Source organism: Notechis scutatus, chromosome 1 (genome assembly GCF_049901735.1).
Source record: "Notechis scutatus isolate UNSWTSFEM ecotype Mainland chromosome 1, rNotScu1.2, whole genome shotgun sequence".
NCBI lineage: Eukaryota > Metazoa > Chordata > Lepidosauria > Squamata > Elapidae > Notechis > Notechis scutatus.
The window spans coordinates 54,799,837-54,823,687 of NC_142009.1; the positions used below are offsets into that span (position 1 = coordinate 54,799,837).

Here is a 23,851-nt window from a genome sequence, read left to right on the forward strand (position 1 = left end):
TAGTCTAAAAAGGCCTAAATACAGCTAATTGTGATCCACAAATTCTGGCTTAGACATACGAAAATGAGAATTTGAGCGAGCAAATGTAGAATTTGTTTAAAGTTGGCAGAAATGATGTAGTCAGTAGATCTGTACACAGCAACAAGATTGGATCAGAATGGGCCACTGATTTCCCTTCTTTTCCAAAAGTGAGGAAAGATGGTTCGTGAAGGTATGAGAAGACTACTCCAGGAAAAGCATCCCTGAATTTTCACTTATCTGTTTCCCCAACTATCTATTTTACTTGTCTGCTGGAATTCAATCTAGTCTAGTTATCTTTCTCTTTAACCAAATGAAGCAGTCAGTAGTACATGTATCTCTCTGCTCCTCCCCATTTATTTCTTAAAACTGCTTTAGTTTCCCAGATGCTCCTTTCTCTTGTTGAAAAAGTTACAATTACATTCCTTACACATTACTTTGGAAAAAGTTGCAGAGTGAAGGGAAAGGCTTATTCTTAGGCAAATATGCAAATACATGCAATCTTAACATTGTGTTTCATGAATGAAGTTCTTATTCCTGTTTTATCTTTCTTCCTTCTTCAACTTACCCTTCTGTGGCTATTTACAAATTCTTTCTTTCATTTTTTTTTTGTTTGGCTTAATTCCCAATCTCTTATCCCTCTCATCTTGTTTTCCCTTTTTACCTCTACACAGTTTTACTCAGAAATATATCGTTCTGAATTTGCTAGGGTTTTAACTGGACAAAGATCTTTTATTTAGCTTTTTTAGGTCTAAATAAAAGCTCTCTATACCTTTTGTCTAAAATATGGTGTAATGTTGATGTGTTGATTAGGGAAGACAGGCTCTGCACTATCTTCAGCTATCAAAGCTTAATGGGTAACTTTTGGCCAATTACTCTTTCTCAGAGCAACATACCTCGCCAAGTTTTTGTTGTGAGAAAAATTAGTGAGAGGAATATTATCTGCACTACATTGAGTACAAAAAATGTGACATAAATCAAATAAATACTATGACAGCATCTCTTTTTTTCTTGCAGTCTAATATTGCTGTTAGGTAATGAAAGATACAAATCTCTCACAACTGACAAAAAATACTAGTACTATAGACTTTGGTACACCCAATTCAATGTTTGTTGATTAATCTCTCATATTTGTATAGTGTTATTAATGACTTATATTAAAATTCTAGTCTGCAGTAAGTACATTTTGTCCTTTGTTCTAAAACTACATAACTAGTAATTATAATCTTTCCCTTCTTTTTTATTAAATATATATTTCACTCACCTCTCTTACAAGATGTTTGGAATCATTCTAATTGGACAAAGTAGAAAATATATTTGAATAAATGTAGGTATTTTTTAGTTTCACAATATGAGCTTATCTATGGAGATGGTGAAGTTCACTTTTACTTTGGATTTGGTGTAATTTACCAAAAGTTGTGTTAACATTAGAAGAACACTATAAAACTCTGTCACAAAGAGTGACAAGAAAATGCTATGAAATCTAGTTCTTAACAGTCAGAACAAATAAGAAGGATTCCTTTCCCTTGTATTATTTCCCTTCTCTTGCAAAATTGTTTTGGCAGCAATGTTACTTGCATCCTACTGCATTTGCATGAAACAATGGACCAATATTTTGCATTTCCTCTCAGGTCAGAGAAGCTATGTCGAAACTGAAACTAAAATTTGCAAGAAAAATATTTAGTCACCCATTTCTCCCCAATCTTGCTAGTTTCACAATTCTCAAGGAAAATAAAAGTATATAGAATATTACTATATATTTGAATAGTAAAATCAATGATTTAGTGAATTTAAATGAACAGTGTGATTAATGATTAGTGTAATTAATTGATTAGTGATTAGAGTAATTAATTGATTAGGCTGATTGTTGCTCAGGAATATTATCTGACTAGACAGATTACTGCAATTGATTGTTTGGTGTGATATTGGCTATATAGATTACCCAAAATTGTTCCTTTAATTAATTCAATCAACGTACTATCTTAACAAACCTACCATGCCAAAAAGAAAATCCAATGCCAAACCACAACCTAAAGAGAAGATAATCCCCACCAATGAACCACAAGACTCCTGCACATGCCTTAAATGCTACAAAAATCTAAAGGATAATGAAAACTCCATCAAATGTTCTCTGTGTAAAAATACGCTCATCATGACTGCTTGGGATTACCTGAGCAAATGATTCAATACCTAGAATCATCCAATGAGTTTCCATATCTCTGCAAATCATGCAGACCCAAACTGGATCTGTCTGAAAGAGTTGATACCATTGAAACCATTGAAACATCCCTTAACACCATAGTAGCATCCCTGGACGCCGTAAAGAAAGAATATCCAACCTTGAAAAAAAGACACAACGCAAAAACCTGAACATCCAATAGCTACAAACCACATCTCTACCCAACAACCACAACCCAATCCAAAACCCAATCCACCAATAAACACAACCCAGACAAATATTGATATCCCAATCCTCATCAGAGAAGCCGTTGAGCGTGAACGGAAACGTCCAAACGCCATCTTATTTGGTCTAGAGGACATCAATGACAATGATGACATCACAACTGTCCGAAACATCATCAGTGATTATCAAGCATCAACCATCTCCGCTGATGAAATACTTGACATTTCCGCATTGGCCGAGAGCTCAAAAACAGAGACGGCTCTGTGGCCCCCACGCTTGTGCAGGGTCATTTGCAAAAATGAATCAAGCAAACGTAAATTCATTTACACTATAAATTCACTGCCAAAACCAACACTAACCATAAGAACCTCCGTTGTCGCCTGACCTAACCATACAGCAACGTGCCCGCTCCCGTGTACTCTGCACTGAACTCAAAAAACGTCTAGACAATGGAGAGAAGGACCTGTACATTGACTACCATGCTGACTGTATCAAAAGTAAGCCACACAACCCGCAACTCAGCTTTAACCCTCAACCACAACCCTACCTCAACCGATCCACCATCACCCAAGACTAGGCATGCACGCCCCTAACTACCTCAATTCCAACTACTGCTGGCCTTAAATGCAAACTACTCAATGCAAGAAGCCTCGTGAATAAAATACCTGAATTTTTCCTCCTACTAAATATGGCTAAATTCGACATTATATTTGTCTGTGAAACATGGCTCAATGCATCTCTCCCTGACTCCATTACCACAGTAAGAGACTATCATGTTTACCGATCAGATCGCAAAATTCATAGAGGAGGTGGTGTTGCTATCTTCTATAAAAAGTCCTTACATCTAAAAATATCCAAGTTACCCAGGAGCTTGCTCTTCCTGAGACCATCATCTGTGAACTATCCTTAAATATCACAATTCGATTCTTACTATGTTACAGAGCACCTGATTATGACATCGAACATGTAAACAAGTTAAATACATTACTAACATGGGCTGCATCCTGCCCATATCCTTTATCTTTCTTGGTGATTTCAATCTACCTCATATTGACTGGACCCTAAATGAATGTACAACTGAAATCATACACACAACCTTCTACAATGCTATTACAAATCATTGGACTGGAACAACTAATAACCAACAACACTAGACTAAACAACTGCCTCGATCTCATCTTCTGCAATAGTTTGAATTTAATTTACGGAATACAAACTAAAGAACCCTTTTCAGCAGTGACCACAATATGATTGACTTTTGTCTCAACATACGCCCACACAAAATCACCACAATGATGTAATCCACAATTGTAACTTCAAAAAGGCAACTATGATCTTATAGACAACGATCTCTCATCCCTTGATTGGCAATCTCTATTCACTGGATGCAATACTGTTGAAGACCATTACAACATATTTTTACTTGAAGTCAAAAGAGTCATCAAACTATATGTACCAACAACAACTCCCAAAACAAAACAAAAAGCAGATTACCCATAACAATAAGGAAACTTCAATCCAAAAAGAGATCACTCTGGCGGAAAAACAAATCTGGTCTAGTTGCCAATTTCAAAAGCCGATACAAAAATTTATGCCACCAGATAAAGATCGAATGCATCAATTATCACATTAAACAAGAGGAAAACCTTCTAAGCACCTATTCCACCCGTGCTTTTTACAATTTTGTAAACAACAAACTAAAAGACTCAAGGTCTATCCCACCCTTGATAGGACCTGATGGTAAAGACTGCAACGACGACACCATTAAAGCCAACATCTTTAACACATTCTTCAGCTCAGTATTTGTAAACAGCAATGGATCATGCCCAGTATTTCCTAGCCGTACCACAGATAACAACAATGATCTAATACATATCGATTTTACAGAAGACAATGTTGAAAAAGCACTACGCAATCTAAAACCATCTATATCTATTGGACCGGATGGAATATGTGCCTACTTCTTAAAAAAGCTATCCACTGCCATAGCCAAACCTCTAAGCATACTCTTTGAAAAATCTTTCAGGACCAGCTCCTTGCCTAACCTATGGTCACAAGCCACAGTCATCCCCATCTTCAAAAAGGGAGACCCAAGCCTAGTTGAAAATTACAGACCAATCTCCTTATGCTGCGTCACCTGTAAAGTCATGGAATCAATTATTAACCAATCCATCATCCTCCACTTAGAGACAAACAACCTACTCTCCAATAAACAATTTGGTTTCAGAAAAAAACTATCCTGTAATCTGCAACTCTTACACTGCAAAAACATATGGACGACACAACTCGACCAGGGCAAAGCAATAGACGCAATCTACATAGACTTCTGTAAAGCCTTTGATTCAGTGGTACACGACAAACTACTCCTAAAAATAAAATCCTATGGTATCTCTGGACAACTGAATAACTGGATAGAAGCATTCCTGGCAAACAGACAACACATGGTCAAAATTGGGAGCGCCCTATCAAATTCTGTACCTGTCAATAGTGGTGTCCCCCAAGGCAGTGTTCTAGGACCAACTCTCTTCATACTCTACATAAATGACCTCTGTGATCATATTAAGAGCAATTGCGTTCTTTTCGCTGATGATGTAAAGCTGTTCAATACCACAGACAATACTGCTACCCTACAAAAAGATCTTGACTATGTATCAAAATGGTCAAACAAATGGCAACTTCAAATCTCAACAAATAAATGCTCTGTCTTACATATTGGCAAAAAAATCAGAAAATAAAATACAAGCTAAATAGTCAAGATCTTGTTGATGACCCAAGCTCGTAAAGGACCTTGGAATACTCACCTCTAATGATCTAAGTGCTAGAGCCCACTGCAACTACATAGCCAAAAAGGCATTAAGAGTTGTTAACCTAATCCTACGTAGCTTTTTCTCTGGTAATATCACACTACTAACCAGAGCATACAAAACATTTGCTAGACCAATACTCGAATACAGTTCATCAGTCTGGAACCCACATTACGTATCTGATATTAGCACAATTGAGAAAGTCCAGAAATATTTCACAAGAAGAGTTCTCCACCCTCTACTCGTTGTAGAATACCTTATGCCACCAGACTTGAAATTCTAGAACTAGAAAACCTTGAATTACGCCGTCTTCGGTCTGATTTAAGCATGGTATATAAAATCATACATTGCAATGTCCTACCTGTCAATGAATACTTCAGCTTCAACCATAACAACACAAGAGCACACAATAGATACAAACTCAAAGTTAACCGCACCAAACTTGATTGCAGGAAATACGACTTCAGCAATAGAGTGGTCAATGTCTGGAATACTCTACCCGACTCTGTAGTTTCTTCCCCAAACCCCAAAAACTTTAACCTTAGACTGTCTACTATTGACCTCACCCCTTTCCTAAGAGGTCTGTAGGGGGCGTGCATAAGCGCACCAACGTGCCTACCATCCCTGTCCTATTGTTTCTCTTATTCTTCTTTTATTTTTCTTATATGTACCCATTTCATGTATTCACAGCTATGTATACACTTATACTTATTATCTTGTAAACAATTGGCAAATCAAATAAACAAACAAACAAACAAACAAACAAATAAATAAATAAATAAAAATAAATATTAGACACATGGTGAAGAACAATACAATGTTGCTTTTTAAAATAAAAACTTACTTTAGTAATAGTCTTTAAAATTGCAAGGCGATCCAAAGGTGGTGGCAAACCAACATAAAGTGTTTTATCCAACCTTCCTGGACGCAAAATAGCTGGGTCTATAATATCTGATGAGAAAATGGGAAGATAATATTAGATGGGTGCAAAACTTAAAAAAAAATAACCATAACACGACCATGAGAAGAATTATGGACCAAATGCATTTTTTCCCCTAACTTGCAACTAAAAGAAAATTGGTACAAAATGTCTTACAGATGGTTCACAACTACACAAATAATCTCCAAGATAAAAAAGATCATACAGAAACAAATGCCAAAAAAAAACAGAAGGAACATTTAGCACATGGGATGGAGGTATACGAAAAACATAAAAGTACTGGAAAGATATATATACTACAATGCACAAAATTTTTGAAAATTAAATTCAGAAGAAAATTAGAACTTATTCCTTTACTAAGTATCAGAATATATCAATGAGAAATATAATAACTTTTTGAGATATATGCTCATAGCAGAATCAATTTTGCCCAACATTGGAGAAAAATATAATTACAACAATGCTTGGTTAGGAACTTAAACTTAGAAAATATACAGCAATGGCAAAACTAACAGCATACATTCAAAATAGAAGTTTAATCAAATTCAAGCAAGAATGGTCCCCATATATACAATATATTATACATGACAAATAAAAACACGGATGGTATGGGTGGGCTACATTCTCCTCCAAAAAAAGGCAAATTGATAGAAGCACAAAAAAAAAAAGGGAAAATTAGAAACGGAAGGGTTTTTTTTTAAACAGTGCTTCCCTTTGTTGCTGTAATTTTATTTTGTCTAGTTTTTCTTTTTTAAGAAAAAGAATGCAATATATAAATAATAAAAATAAGAACAATGAAACAACACAATGGAGACCTTTAGTATTAAGCATTCACTTCATCTCATCTCATTCATTCAATTTCTGTAGCCACCCCTCCCTCCATCTCAATGAATGACTCTGGGTGGCTTACAATTCTGAAAGTATAAAAACAATTAAAAAAATAAAAAGCATTTTAAAACCATAAGAAAATCCAAAATAAATATACATTGCAGTCATGATACTTAAAGCCAAGAAATGGAACGCTAAACACATATAACTCTTAGCATTTAGACCAGTGGTTCCCAAAGTGGGCGGTACCTCCCCCTGGGGGCGGTGGGATGCTTTAGGGGGCGCTAAGAGGCAAGGGGGTTGGCAGGGGGCGCTAAGAGGTGGCAGGGGGGCGCTGGAGGAGTCCAGCCGCACCGAAAAAAACACATGGCGGCTAGATGTTTTTTGCAGGCATAGGGGATCAGCACAGCGCTGCAGGCGGGATTCACCCTTTCCATCCTGGAAGCACCAAGCCACGACAGATCCCCTGGTCAAGCTGGATCAAGCCGGCTGCGAGGAAGGTCTTCCAGCGGCTAGCAGGATGGACCCGCAGCGGGGCGGTTCTCCTGGCCTGGTCCGCCGCTACCTCCGAGTCACTCAGGAAGCTCAATGCATGATGCCCAGAGCCACGGAACGAAACAGACGGAAAGCAGGGCTTCTTCCCCAGCGCCACCCAGAGCCCTCTGGCAGTAGCCAGAGACGAAGCCTCCTCCGCGGGCGGGTGAAGGGGGTTCTCTTGGGGGGCAGTGGTGGGGTGCGAGGAAGGCAAGACATACGCGCACCCCCTCGTTAAGCCAAGATTTCCAGCAAAAAGGCAGCCAGGTTTTGAAAAGCAAAGGAAAACCTCTGGCTTTCATGCTAAATCATGGTTAGTTGAAGCACAGCGTAAGTTAACCTAATTATCTGGGTTAGGTTAACGTTAACCTATTAACCATCCTGATGGTTTAGGTTTGCATCGTAATGAAGCAGCCTGGAAGGTCAAAAACAAAATATGCATTTACCAGAAATTCTCTGACCCCTTACCTTGCTTTTTATAGAAATATTGTGCAAAACCACGAAATTGCTGAACTGAAAGTAAGCATGTTTCAGTGAATAAGGATGGGTCTGGAAAATAACAGAAATGTACTTCTCCTTTTTGGTATAGTTTAACATAAGAAACACCCCGGGCTAGGCTGAGGTTATGAAATGTATAAAAGTGACGCCTCAGGAAGAGCCAGGGGTTCAGAATTTGCCATGCTAATGCTCTGAACCTTTGTGCACAAATAAAAACCTGTATTCTCCAATCTTTCGTGGTCTTGTGTCCTGATTTGGAAACAGGATCTGTTGCAACAGTAAAATTACACCAAATTGTAAGTCGTTAACCACATCTTCAGCATCTCCAGTTTACACCGGGCTAGATTTCAAGATGCATGGTGTAGAACGGCATTGAGAGCTGGGCAGCAGTCAAAGTTCATAAATTATTATCAATCATAGAAAGAAAGGGGTATATAAGGAATATCTTCTAAGGGTGGTGACATTTGTACTGTACAGCAGGGGTCCCCAACCGCCGGTCCGCGGACCGGCACGGGCCGATGAACAAGCCTTACCGGGCCGCTGGTTGCTGGCGCCGCCATCTTTTTTGGTAAAAAAAGCAATTTTAAATCAAAAAAGATGGCGGCGCCAGCGCTTCAGGTGAGCTTTTCCGGGTAGAAAGCCATTTCTACCGAAAAAGCTCACCAGAGCTGGCGCGCCATTTTTTGAGCGAAAAATCACTTCGTGACGTCACCGGAAGTGATTTTTCGTCAAAAAGATGGCGGCGCCCAGCTGACGCCGGAACCGGGCGCGGCGCCAGCTGACGCCGGAACCGGGCCGCGGCGTCGAAAAGGTTGGGGATCCCTGCTGTACAGTATAGTATTTTCACATACTCCTTCCATCTTTTTTGAACTGGTTCAATCTGGTTTTTTGAACTGGTTACTATCTGTCCATTAGCATCCTTTACTATCCAATTTGTGGCCGTAACCTCCTTCTGAGTTCAGAGAACTTTTGGATAACTTTCCTTGGTTTTCCATGTCTGTTTCTTCAGTGTCTTTACAGATACTGTTCTAATACTGCTTGTCTCTGCTAACAGCTCTCTGAAATTCTGTGGTCTTTGTATTTAATTTTGACTTAGAAATTGGGAAACCATGAATTGTTCAATTGGGGATTAAAGCTGCCTGGGTCACTCTTTCTTAGGACAACCTACCTAACAAGATTGTTGTGGGGAAGAAAGGAAAGAGGACATAGCTTTCAGTAATATACAGTTAAGGTGTGCTGTAAATATAGGAAATAAATAAAATTGATTTCATTCCACAGTGTCTCTGGTTTTCTATCAATGAGGTTCAGCAATTGAACCAGTGTAAATACCCTTTCCTATTTGCTATAGCAAATAATATCACAGATAATCCTCAACTTACGCCCACAATTGCTCCCAGAATTCTGTTGCTAAACAAAATGATTAAGTGAGTCATGCCTAATTTATGCAGTCTAGCGGCACCGAAAAAACCACGCGGCAGCTGCAGGCATTCGTGACAAGGGTGACGTGGGCTGGCAGGGAGCTCAGCGACAACAATGGCTCAGCCCTGGCTTGCCTTCCCTGGCAGCCAGCCGCAGAAGGAAGGTAAAGTCACAGCCATGGGATGATGAAAGAGGCAGTCGTGGGGGAGGAAACGGGGAGATTAAGAGCCGTGGCCTCTGAAAGGGAAACAGGGTGATGCAGGATTAGCCCAGGCTTTGATAGATTAGACCACGCCTGCCTGGGCAGAAAATAGGTAGATAGGTTAAGGAAGGGATATAGAGAGAGGGAAAGAGAGAGAGGGAATGAGTGAAAGAGAGAAAGAGAGAGAGAGAAAAGAAAGAGGGAAAGAGAAAGAGAGAGAAAAGAAAGAGAGGGAAAGAAAGAGGGAAAGAGAAAGAGATAAGGAACAGACAAAGTAAAGAAAGAAAAAGGGAGAGGGAAAGGAAGAAAAGGGATAGACAAAGAAAGAGGGGAGATGGAAGGGACAGAAAGAAAGATAGAGAGAGAGGGAAAGAGAAAGAGAGAAAAATGAGAAAGAGAGGGAATGAGAAAGAAAAATGGAGGGAGGAGAAAGTGAATGGGATATGGAGGGAGAGAGAAAGAGAAAGAGAGAGAAAGAGAGAGAAGGAAGAGACAAGAAAGAAAAAGAAAAGGGAAAGAAAAAGGGAGAGAGAAAGGAAGAAAAAGGATAGACAAAGAAAGGGGGGGATGGAAGGAAGGGACAGAAAGAGAAAGAAATAAAGAAAAAAGAAAGAAAGGGAGTGAAGAGAAAGTGAATGAGATATCTAGCCCAACCACCTGTTACAGCAGGGTTAGAAGGGTGTGTGAATGTGTGTGTGTGTGTGTGTGTGTGTGCATGGCTGTCAAAACTCCAAAAATAGGTCAAGTAGCTCTGGGGAGGTCAGTCATAAATTAGAACACTTACTAAGCAACCAGCCATTAAGTGAGGACCACTTATATTTGATTTGCCAGTCACATGGCCATGTCCACCCAGTCACATGACCACCAAACCATGCCCATCCAGTCACGTGACCACGCAAGCCACGCCCACCCAGTCACATGACCACCAAGCCACACCCACAGAACCAATTGTTAAGAAATTTAAATCCCACCCCTGGTCATCACTGAGGATGAGTTTGTAGCACCAAGGGGGCAGTGGACTGAAAAAGTTTGGGAATCACTGATTTAGACTTATATATCGCTTCACAGTGCTTTACAGCCCTCTCTAAGTGGTTTTACAGAGTCAGCATCTTGCTCTCAACAATCTGGGTCCTCATTTTAGTGACCTTGGAAGGATGGAAGGCTGAGTCAACCTTGAGCCTGGTGAAATCTGAACTGCCAAATTGCAGGAAGTCAGCAGAAGTAGAAGGCATTCTAACCACTGCGCCATCACAGCTCATATAACAAATATGTTGATGTAATTTGTAGTTGTTTACTAATGCCATATTTAGTTCTGGATGTAAAAATCAAACAAACTTTGCTTATTAACACTGACATTTCAAAAATCATAGTTAACATTGATATATTTTTTTTCTTTATGTAGGTTCCTTGCACTTTGAGCTTGGTTGTTTCCTTGCAAACGTTTCATTACCAATCCAAACAACATCATCAATGCTTCTTTTTTATTTTTAAAGGTTTAAGTTATTCAAACATTAAGAGAGTCGATTATCTCTAGTCAATATTTTATAAACAACACCATACTCAAATAATATACTGTCCTGCTTATGTCTTAAAATAATATAATAAAACAAATAAAAATATTATCCATCCTTTAAATACAAAATAGAGGACATATGAGAAACATTACCCAGCAGCCCCAAATAAAATACTGCTGTGAATGTGTGTGAGGAGGTGTGCACATCTCTTGCTTCATTATTAGTGCAACTGCTATTTTAAGCTGGTAATACTAAAAGGACGGGCTATGACAAGTCTCTGCTAGGGAAATGCTGTTTTGGTCCAAAGCCAAAGCAGTACTTTGGAACAAGGATGTTCCGGAACACAGAGAACTGTGGCACCTCCTTAAAACAGCTCTTCCTTTTCCTGGACTTGTGGGTAGCTTTGGGATCCCAGAAAAATATGCATGGAATGTACCTGTGGGAAGCCACTTAATTATCTGATTAACCAGTCTTCAATTAGTTGTCCACCCTAATATACCCAAAAAGTCTAGTTTTTCCAATTAAATTTAAATCATATGATTGAAAAGCTAGGTTGACTAATTCCAGGTGGATAATTTCAAGATATCATAGGTCCAACGATTTTCTAATTTGTTGTTATTTGCAGCTCTAAAATGGAAATGAAGTGATGTATTTCTATTACTGAATCCTGCAGTTCTGATTATTTAAACATTTGGCTGGACCATATAGAAGTTAATCACAAGGACAATTTGCAGACATATAAAGATATGTATTGCAACAGCTTTATTTGATCTGGAAAATTAAAAAGATGGCATAAAGATTGAAGTTAATATAAAGTAAGGTAAATTCAGATCACCCTTCCATGCAGCTCCAGTGTTTTTACTCTCCTCTACATATTTTGAAATTCTTTCATCTGGATGAACAGCAGAATTCAGAACAAGAAAAGCCCAGATTATGCCCTGTTCCCTGCAAGTGGTATTGTAAAATAATATTACACATCTCTCTCTCTCTCTTTTCCTTCCTCCTGCCTCTCTTTGGATATTATGCAATAATTAACATGCATTTAGAAGCCAAGTTGAATTACAACAAAGATTGGTTTAGATGATGCAAAGTAAAAGAGAAAAACTGTTTATTCATTTGATTTATACACTATTCTACTTTTTCGTACAACTCTCGTCATATTTTCTCCACAACCAAGAGTGATTGGTCCAAGCTGGTTTTCATGTCTAACTAGAACTCACAGCCTCCCATTTCGAGTCCAGTGCCTTAACCAGTATATCAAACTGACTCTCATCTCCAGCTAGTTTCACTCAGTCACTCCACTCCACTCAAAAATCAGCCAGCCTGGGTGTTCATCAAGTTCAACAAACTTTTTACTGTGTTCACTTACAAATCAAGCAGCTTCATAATTCAGTCTATCCAAAAATCAGTTATTTTCATATATTAGATTTATATCCCACCTTTCCTTCAGGAGCAGAGTACTGGATAAACCATTTCATCTCCTAATTTTTCCTTGCTCCAACTATCTTATGAGATAGGCATGGCTGAGAGATAACTTTGACCAAAAGGCTCCAATAAGCATATATGTGAGTGGCCTAGAAGCAAGATCTCTCTGCTCCTAGCATACCAAATTCTTTATCCGTTACTGCAGGGGTCCCCAACCACCGGGCCGTGGACCGGTGCCGGGCCGTGGAGCACTCTCTACCGGGCCGCAAAGAATTTTTAAAAAAAAAATGGCGGCTTTCTACCTTCGGTGAATGCTGCTGGGATCGGGGATCAGGACACAAATGGTCCCTGGTACAAAAAAGGTTGGGGACCACTGCGTTACTGTACTTGGAAATATCATTAGCTCATGAATACAAGCCAATTAACTGTTAACTCACAGGCATATTGCACAGGAGCAGAATATAAAAATACTAGAGATTACATCTGATCGTTTGATGATCTATACCTGGTCTATTTGTGGCTGCCATAATGAAGACTTGACGGCGTGATTCCAGGCCATCCATCTCAGTAAGCAATTGGTTCACTACTCGGACACTGGCGCCTGACTGTAAGAATAAGAATGTGAGGTAAGATAAAAATGACAACCATGGATTTAAAAGATAACCCTTAGAACATTCATCATTTTCATATCCTTGGTTCTCTTTCCTCTTGACTTTTGATCAGTCAACAAACAAAAAAAAACCCCAGCATTTCTGTTTTATTATACCATGAAATCCTAAAAAAGAAATGGGTTATATAGCAGAATTAATTGATTTGGATCAATATTAATTGATTTGGATATGCAGGGTTACATTTTCCAAGTGGAAAAGCAATTTATGAAATTTATTATAGCTACCCATCTCACAAAACAAGTGAATTTTTAATTCTTTGGATTTGTTGACATTGTTAAGCCTGGATTCCCCAACGGTGTTAAGGAAAACAAACTAAACAGAACGTGCAGCGAAGTCAGATAGGAAGACAGGTAAATGTGTGAGATAAGTTTTCTAGTTAACACGCAGTAAAAATACAGATACGTTTGTGCTACCAAAAATATAGTTTATTCCATTTAAGAATTATAGCATAGTCAAACAAACGGTCCATTAGTCATATATCAATTTCAGTCAATTCTTGTCGGGGATACTCTATTTGCAAAGTCCGTGTTGAATAGCCAATGTCAGTTCACTTACAATAAATCAGTCCAATCTTTATTTTCTCTCCGTTGAGAAAATATCAACACCTTCGGCAAGAACGCAGTCATCAATCCATCAAGTAATTAGGGATCAGTAAGCCAGAGAGAGCGAGCTGGAATTGCCTCGCTTCTTATATAGTGCTTTTACAACCACACCCTTAATTACATTCTTGCAGTTAAAGTTACACACACTTTAACTAACAAACCATCGATACCATATTTATTATTTTTACCCAAACCAGTTAGGGTAAACAATGTTATCCCTAACAGACATGATAATATAAGGCGTGTCTGCAAAGATGGGTTGAAATTCTATTGCAGCATACAACATTTAGTAATCCCTTTCTTTCCATCTAGATGTGGCATTTGTACTATGTCAATTTTAATTTACATCACAGAGCTGCTCTGAAAACATGCAGAATAACAAATTTATACGTACACTGCAACCTGTACCTCATCTTAGTTAAATATCTCTGAGGGAATGTTTTTAGAGACTCACTTCACGGTCTGATCTCCGAGGGCATAAAGCATCAACTTCATCAAAGAATATGACACAAGGCGCTGAATTTCTTGCACGCTGGAAAACCTGACGAACAGCACGTTCACTTTCTCCCACGTACTAGAAGCAGGAAGGAAAAGGAAATTTCTGTGAAATTGTGTGGAATCTTATTTTTGCCATCTTATTTAATAAGAAGTTGGATTGTTTACAGGAATTCATGTAGGTCACAGATTAATTCATGCTGAGGATTCTGCCAAGTTTTCAAATTGTACAGTTCTCTAGCCACAATTACCACCCGCCAATAAATTTATGGAACCGAGGCAAAATAAAATGACCAAATTCAATTTGTCAGGTCCTTCTCTTATAAATATACTAAGCAAGCCATCTTTAAATAGATTTTCTTTCATTTTCTCTTAATGCCTGTCTTTGACTTCTCCGGCTTGCTAGGTCTATTATTTTCCTGTACTTTCCATAATTCAAGTCACTTAGCAACCATTTGAATTATGACAAACCTCCCAAGAGTTACTGACAACCAGATTTCAAAGTTCCAACAGCTGCAACACCACCACCACCCTTGCGGTGATGTGATCGCATTTTGGGTGCTTAGCAACTGGCCTGTGTTTATGGCCATTTGCAAGTGTCCTGAAGTCACATGAGCATGATTTTCAGCATTTTTTTTGCCAGTTTCCAGTGTTTACTTTCGATTTCTGACAAAAAGCACCCATTGGGGAAAATGGGTTCACCGCCATTTTTGCTTAATGACTGCTGCAAAAAACATTGTAAAATTGAGCATGTGACCTATTGAGTATGGTGACCTATTTAACATATTTAACAACTGCCAAGACTTATGAACCTGTATTTGTTCAGTGACTGTTTGAAGTTATGTTGGTGCTGAATGAAGGGACTGAGCACTGGTCTCTGGAGTTATGGCCAGGACATGGGCTCGCAGTCATGTGAACAAAAGTTGAGTGGCTGGTAACCAGCTTGTATTTACAACCAACTGTAGTGTCCTGCGATCACATAATTCCTATTTATGGGCTTCCCTGGCTGTTTCCTACAAGCAAAATCTATAGGGAAGGTGGCAGGGAAGGTCACAAGTTGCTTGGATAAGTTTTCCCCCAACCTGCCCTCTCTTTGCTCACATGCACCATGCCTTCCTTTCCTTCCTTCCTTCCCATGCATCCCACATCCTCTTTCCTCGGCCTTTCTATGCTCACCCACACCCACACACCCTGAGCACTCTTTTCCAGTCTTCCCAAGTTAGAGCCACACCACAGCACAAGCACTCTCAGATCATGCATGGCCTATGTTTCCATGTGGCAACCTGCACTCTTTCCTGGGATCCTTCCATTTTCTGGTTAATGACCTGCACATCTGGAGTTACGACAATGCTTGGATTGCACCCATTAAGTAGTGCAGTCATGTGACCACTTAGTGATGGCAATTCCAGCCCCAATGGCTGTTGAAATTTGAGGACTACCTGTATGTAAAAGGAAATGTGTGTTCAATATATATGTATATACTCATTTTCACTATATGTATACAGCTAAATTATGTAGTTCAGTCAAACAATTCTTTGTATCAGCAAAAACTTAAAAGACAGTGGTCACCAAACAGACTCGGATAAAAAACTCACCATATTCAATAGTTCAGGGCCTTTCACTGAAATGAAGTTCAGTCCAGATTCATTTGCTACGGCCTAGTAAAAAATAATTTAATTACTGTTTAATTACTATTTTTTCATTTTATATCATCATCATTATCACCACCATCATCATCCCAGCATAGGCCTTTTATCTATGAAAATCTATACAATATCAAAACTTTATACTACTACCATGATGCAACTGGTTTTCTCAAGCACTTTTTAAAAAATTATAGTACAGAAATACAAATCCAGGGAATTAGAAACATACTCAAAATAACTGAGTATCACAGTGAATGTGACTGATTTGTATAAAGACAGAAAAGACTAAAGTGCAATATTTTTTAATGCAGAAAAATCTATTGATAATTCTTTAAGCGGTCTATGTAAGCCACCTTAGTTAAATCTTAAATGTGGATTTTGATGTGGCTCCTAAACAAAAAATGGTCGATTTTTTAAAAATTTCATTTTATCCTATAAAATACTACAAAAGGATATCCTTTTGTTCCTTTGTTACATTTTTAGAACATTCAACCTGTGCTGTTAGATAGAATCATAATATCTGTAGTTTTTTTCCTCATAATTCATTAGAATATAATTTAGTATATGTTGATGACATTTTATTGCCTATTTCTGAACTTCAGAGAGTACTTTGATTCTGGATTTGATGCATTTGCTTAACGCATTTGGGTAAGTTGTAGAGTATTCTATGAGTCTAAGTTAGAAATAATACTGACAAAGAAAGAATTATATACTAATGCATTAAGTAATTATAAGGTTCATATATGTCCTGAATTTAATTATTTAGATATTTTTATTGTATGTGCTACTTTTCCAGTAATTACATTTAATTTGAATAAAGACATAGAGGGAGGTTTCTTTAGATGTTGATAGATGCTTTGATTTTGCGGATAATATAAACACAGTCAAGATGAATGCAAATTGAAGGATTGGTTAATCAGGTTAAGCACTGGGGAGAAATTTCTTAATGAATTGGGGTCCAAGATCCTAAGCATCAGCAAACAGAAGCTATCAGATTGATGGGAAAAGTGATCCTTAAGTGTTGGAATTCTCTGAGCAAATAAGCAGCCAAAATTACCTTCGCAAGCAGTGTTTTGCCACATCCAGGAGGACCAGCAAGCAGCACACCAGCTGGAGCTAGAAGTCCAAGGGCTTGGAATTGTTCAGGATTCCTCACAGGTGCCTGTTTAAAAAAGCACCCTGCATACATTAGTTTTCTTCTGCTCTTATCATATAGTCAGTCCTCAAATTACAGTAGCAATTGAGACCAGGATTGCTGTTGTTAAGTGATGAAGTTGAAAAATGCAATGTCACATGATCACACCAGTTCAGTGATGACAATCCCAGCACCCCTGGTTGCTGTCGTAACCTCCGGACACACAGGTTGTTAAGGGAAAAGAGACAGAAATGTCAGGCATAAAGCATGGGGGAGCAGAGAAAGGTTGGAGGAAGTTGTATGCAGGTCTGAGGAGGCATTGGAGGGCCAACGGAAGCCAAGCACAGATTTGAGGAGCCCCTGGCAGGACTAGTGAAGGCCACACAAGGGCGGGAGGGGTGCTGTGGGTGGGAAAAGAAGCACCAGGAGTGACATATTTGAAATAACCTGCAACCTTCCCTGCCAGCTTCCCCATTGACTTTGCTTGTTGGAAGCTGGCAGGGAAGGTTGCAAATGGTGTTCATGTGACCACAAGGGTGCTGTGATGGCCAGAACATTGAGGATTAGTTATATGTCCATTTCTCCTGCACCACTATAACTCTGAATACTCACTGAACAAATGGACGTTACACAAGGACTACTTGTAATTGGAATGAACTCAATTTTCTAAACCATCATAATATTTCCTAAATTGTAAAAAAAATGACAATCCTGCTTAAATTACCAAATTGATTTCAGAAGATAACTTGGTTGCAACATTTCCTGTAATTAAGGTATAATATTAAATAGGAAGGTGGGAGAAGGAAAACCAGTCTAATTCAAGACTAATACGTTGTTCTCAATTCCTATGGGAAAAATGACTGAAGACATCATTCTCTTTAAAAAGCCTACCTAAAGTAGGCACACGCAGTATGCACAACTATTCTTATGATGTGGGAAGGCAAATCAACTGTAATTAAGGTAAGAGTGGGGAACTACCTTGTTAAAAACCAGAATGTAATGAATCCTGAGATATTATCTGGCTTTTAGTGTGAGTGGAACACATATTGTTCATTATTTATGACAATTATACATATACTTTACATACAGAACTATCTGGCTAAGAAGCGAGTAGAATTTTCTGCATATTTTTGTCTGTAAGCTACAAAGGCCCAACAGGCAAGATAGATAGCTCAGCGCCTCTCTTTGGTTTCCATTTATTAGTAAAGACCAAGATAAACTCATTAACATGGAAGTTGTACATCTAGCTTTGTGGCAGCTGGAATTCTGATGGGACAAAGATAGAATAGCTTCTGTGATTCATACCCTAATTGGATTACTGCAAAAAAAAAAAAAATGTAGGTAAACTCTTGAAAATGGTTTAGAAGCTACACCTCATGCAGAATGTATCTCCCCAATTGTTAAAAAGGGGAGATAAATGAGACCACATATCACCACTTCTGTAAGCCCTCTACTGGACCAATTCAATGTACTGACATTTAAGTATTTACATGATCTATAAAAAAATTTCTCCTGATACCATCCAACCTGAGTTCAGCTTATGGTGCCACAGTCAGGAATAGGATCTTTCTGATGGCAACACCACCATTATTACACACAATTTTACACAATTCCTAGGTTTTCTTTACCTAGGAATTTGAAGTGTAAACATTATTTCAGGGCCAAACTTTCAGACTATCTATTACATGACTATTTTTAGCCACGAACCTTTAGTCAAAATTGAGCTCCTTTTGGGTTACCATCCTCACCATCACTTATGCCATCATTTTAGACATTATTTACTTTCCTTGGATTAATAGCCTTCATTATACCAACCTTTGGCCAAAAGTCCTCTGCTACTAAATATTAAAACAAACAGGAATAATTGTTCTTTTCAAAATGGAGCAATGATAAGCAATTTAGTTTACTGTTAACTTTTGTAAATCAAAGCAGAGCTGATCTCCTTGCACACGTTTTTAGGCAAAAAGTACCACATGCCTTTAATTCAGAGTGGCTGGCGGACTTACATCGTTAATTTCAGAAAGTGAGGATCATCTTATATAGAGCGCATCAACATTTGGTGAAAGCATCTGCCCATACCAGTATAGCCATGGTCAGCTCCTCCCGAACCTCTTCCAGGGCTCCAATATCTGCCCACGTCACATCAGGAACAGTGACAAAGCCTTCTCTCTTTGCAGAGGGTTGCACCGAAGGGAGAGCAACAGTGAAATCCTTCAGCTCAATGCACAGCTTCTGCAGCTGAGCCTCCCCCAGGGGATCTGGCTCCTTCAGCAACTGGAGCAATCTTTGCAATTCATCCTAAAGAAGGGAGATTAGAGGAGGAGGAGGAAAATAAAAAAAAAATGGATTAGACTGGGGATAAAAGAAGTACACCTTTAGGTTTACCGATAGAAAACTGGAATCCAATGGCAAGGTATTTTAAAATGCTTGCACTAATGACAGCTAGTATGGCTTTTTCAAGATAATCTTTGTTTTTTATTGATTTATCAGATCAACAGATTGTAGGAATATTGTGAAGTTTGTTAAAAACATAAAATACTGGCAAGTAATTGCCTTTTGTGGAATAGGAACATTTTTCTCCCTCTATAGAATAATACTCATTAATGCCCTTTAAAAAAAAATTCTGGGGATTTTTCACAAATATAATGTGACAGGGACATTTAAACTTCTTTCATACCGGTATTGGTCACAACTAGTGCACTAGGTGAAGTGGCCTTTGTTAACTGTACCTTGAGCAGTAGCTGTGAGCCCTTTAAAAAAAATTTCTGGGGATTTTTCACAAATATAATGTGACAGGGACATTTAAACTTCTTTCATACCAGTATTGGTCACAACTAGTGCACTAGGTGAAGTGGCCTTTGTTAACTGTACCTTGAGCAGTAGCTGTGAGTCCAAGAGGACTCTGAAAGCTTCAAGATCACTCAGCACAGGGACTGTGACCCCATCCTGAACTAAATATAGAATCTCTCTGGAATCGTATGGTTTTATCTGTCTAGAATGATTCTCTTTTACTAGGATTATGCTTTAGCTAGTTCTTTGTCATCTACACCAACTGAATCCAGGCCCTTGATGGCATTACTTGCTTGGCCTGACATTGAGGTAGAACTTTCTCTATCACCATTAATGATTGATTGATTGAATTTATATTGCTGTCTGTTCGCCCATTATGCTGATGATGATTCTCATCTTTTGTTGACAGATAATTTTCATAGAACTTATTCACCAAGAGTGGGGATAACATCAAGCCTTGTGGTATTCTATAACTTAGGAGTCTACAGCATACACTCTCCACCATTGTTGCCAATGACTGGGAGTAACTTTTCAGAGAGGAGAACCGTTGCATTCATTGCTACCCATCCTTAAGTCAGGAGGAGGCAGTCATAAATCAAGGGTGAGCAACCACGGCAACCTTATATGTGGATTTCCATGCTGGCTCAGAAATTCTGGGAGTTGAAGTCCATTAGTCATAATGTTACCACAGTTGGCCATCCCTCCATAACATGATCAATAGTATTGAAAGCCAGAGAAAGATTATTAAAAGGATCATATTCCTATTTCATGGCTTCTGTCCTATATTCTTCAGACTAGAATTATAGACAGACAGACAGATGCTTTCAAGTTAGTGGCTGAGTCCTGGCAACTACCTGGACTAGTCCCTGAAGTCTTCTTGGCAAGATTTTGGAAATAGTTTGCCATTGTCTCCTTCCTAGGGCTGAGAGAGAGTGACTGGCTCAAGGTCACCCAGGTGGTTTTGCACCCAATTTTCCCATTTTCTGGCCTGTTACCTTAACTACTACTCTAAACTGGTTCAAATGCTATATTTAATTATTCACTGTTATTTTCCTTTTTTAATGTATCTGCAGTTAATATATATGATTTTCTTCCAGGAAAAAACCCCTTTTATATACCCAGACATGGAACAAATGGATACAATAAGCTACATATGAAATATATACATTAGTGAGAAGATCTGGTTCTTCGGCATCTTTTTTCACATTTTCTTCTGGTGTCCTTTGCATGTCTTGTCCAGGTGTTACTTCTTCATTTTTCGTGACTTCCCATTTCTTCCCATTTAGTTTAACAAGAACTCTGTTCACTGTGCACATTGCTGCCTCACGGCAAAGGGCCAGAAGATCAGCACCAACGTAGCCTGGAGTCAAATGAGCCAAATGTCTAAAATCAAAAGATTCTTGAATTCGAAGCTTTCGACACAATGTCTTCAGGATTCTGGTGAAAAGAAAATAAAGATGATTTTTGCAGCTGAACTTAACATCCCCAAATCCCAAATTATTTAATTATTTAAATGTATTCAATAGTGTTTAATAATTTATTTTTATCACCTTCAAAAAGATAGAACTTGATGAAATCATTTCTGTTTAGCCCACCCACCCACCCACAAACATCATAATCAGTGAAAAGATTAAGATATGGAGTGTTCAAAATATTAGAAATATTCCTATTTCTATGCTGAGACCATATTTACAAAACACGAGAAGCATTTAAACATCTATGCTGAAACAATTGGGATTACTGGTAGTCCTTAATGTATGACCAGAATTGAGCCCAAAATTTCCATTGCTAAGCAAGGCAGTGGTTAAGTGAGCTTTGCCCCATTTTATGACCATTTTTTTGCCATAGCTGTTAAGCGAATCTGACTTTTGCTTGTTGGAAGCCATTGGGGAAGGCTACAATTGATGATCACATGACCCTGAGAGATTGTAACTGATATAAATACATGGCAGTTGCCAAGCGCCTGAATTTTGATCACATGACCAAAACCGGTGTGAAAACTGCTCCAAAGCCCCTTTTTCCAGTGCTCTGGTAACTTCAAACAGTCACTAAACGAATGGTTGTAAGTCAAGGACTATCTGTATATGACAACCAATACATAAAACTTCATTTCCTTCAAATTTATTTTCATTACTTGCTTAGATAATGATGCTTTATCATGCAGTCTCTTTTATTTATACTTTAACAAATTCTGACTAACTGATAATCAGAATTGAGTGCCTTCCTCTTGTGAAAAAACCAAATGCTCATATCAACTATGCTCAAGAAGAAATGTGCTACCTATTTTTTAAGGTGACAAATCTGGAAACTTCATATCCCAAACAGGCAATAGAAAGCTTTTCCCCCCATACATTATTGCAACTACTGGATGACAAAAGAACACATTCTGGGAAGGAGAGGGCTAACCAAGTTCAAAATCTTTTCACTTTTTGGAATATAAAAGAAATACACTCTTAAGATAGATAAAGGGACTCACATAGGCCTACCTAATGTAAATGAAATCTTTCATTTTCTATTTCTGCTCTGTCTGTCAATTTATTGAAGATTTTGCTGCTGGCTATGCAAACGCCAGTTATGACTTTCAAATCTATATAACCGGCAGCTAGTTTCCATGAGCTTTTAATACTGCAACAATATTTACTACTCAAGCAATAGTTAAGACCTCTAATCTTCCCTTGTTAAAAATCTATCCAAGAGAATCCTAGGACTTCAAACGACTGTATTAAATAAAAAGAAGGCTGACAGACTTTTCTCTTGCTGCTTCATCTGGAATCCCCAAACAAATTTCTCGGTCAAATCTTCCCGCCCGTCTCAGGGCTGGATCCAGTGCATCGGGCCTGTTGGTTGCTCCAATTACAAGGACCTGAGGTGCAGTGGTCAACGTATTCAAATCTGAAAGAGGAAGCAAAGAAGCAAACAGCTATTAATGAAAGAGCTGGTGTTGTGCTATCAAAACTATAGTAATAGTAAAACTATTCACATGGCACATCCAGGAGGATAGACATTTTAATATGGATGTTAATTCTGAGTAGTGCATGTACTATTGCTCTCCAATGTGTAAAAATAAATGAACATAGTTTTGGACAAAATGTAAAATACAGAGAGATATTTGCAGGATTCAATCTATCACAGCGTGCCTGCATATGGGACCTTGGCCTCAGGGACCTTGATTTCAATGGACAGTGCAAATTTATTTATTTGGAAATTTATATGGCCGCCTTTTTACACATGGCGAATCAAGGCAGCTTACAAGAATATAAAACCTCATATAAAAACAATAAAACTAATAAAAGAGAGAATCATATAATTGATTAATAAAATAATGAAATACCCCCCCCCCCCAAACTCCTCACCCTGGTGACAATATATCACACGAGCCATTTAATCGCCTCCATCCCATTCTGGGTTCCCCAGGCCTGCTGGCAGAACCAGATTTTTAATTTTTTTTATTTTTTACACATCTCTTCAAGTGAGCAACGTGGTTCCAGTTTACAACGTTCATACATAGTCATAATTACATTTCCAACTTTCTTATCTAAATTCATATCAAGGGCTCTTTCCTTCTGTTTCTCGGGGTTGTTGAAAAAAAATCCAAAATCCTTTGCCTGGTTACATGCCGCTCACCGCTTCACCACTCCAGCACACACTTAAGTCCCGGAAGCTTCCCGTCTTCAGGGCAGCCATTAAGACTGCCGCTACCTCCTGTCTTCAAGGGGACTATACCTAGCCAGGGAGGGGAGATGCAGCTTCCCTCAATGCTCTTCCCCCACCACTCCGACTTGGGTCCGAGATGGATCCGGTCCTGTTGGGACCCTCCAGCAGGATAAGCATGGATCAAAGCCACGCACAATCATGGTCTTTGGTCCAACTTCAACGAAAGTGCCACCAGCAGCCTCAGCAGAATCATATAATTAATAAAATAACAC

At 38.6% G+C, this 23,851-nt stretch overlaps 1 protein-coding gene across 2 annotated transcripts in view; it reads right to left on the bottom strand.

Moving 5' to 3' along the window:
* Positions 1–23,851, bottom strand: part of NVL (nuclear VCP like) — a 61,476-nt gene that overhangs the window by 20,361 nt on the left and 17,264 nt on the right. For both annotated transcript variants that reach the window (XM_087964595.1, XM_087964601.1), the window contains 8 exons: positions 22,673–22,817; positions 21,092–21,362; positions 19,215–19,433; positions 17,058–17,162; positions 15,950–16,012; positions 14,314–14,433; positions 13,092–13,191; positions 6,071–6,177 (listed from right to left, as the gene is read on the bottom strand). In XM_087964595.1, coding sequence (XP_087820721.1) covers positions 6,071–6,177; positions 13,092–13,191; positions 14,314–14,433; positions 15,950–16,012; positions 17,058–17,162; positions 19,215–19,433; positions 21,092–21,362; positions 22,673–22,817 — 1,130 coding nt within the window. The remainder of the gene's footprint in view (positions 1–6,070; positions 6,178–13,091; positions 13,192–14,313; positions 14,434–15,949; positions 16,013–17,057; positions 17,163–19,214; positions 19,434–21,091; positions 21,363–22,672; positions 22,818–23,851) is intronic.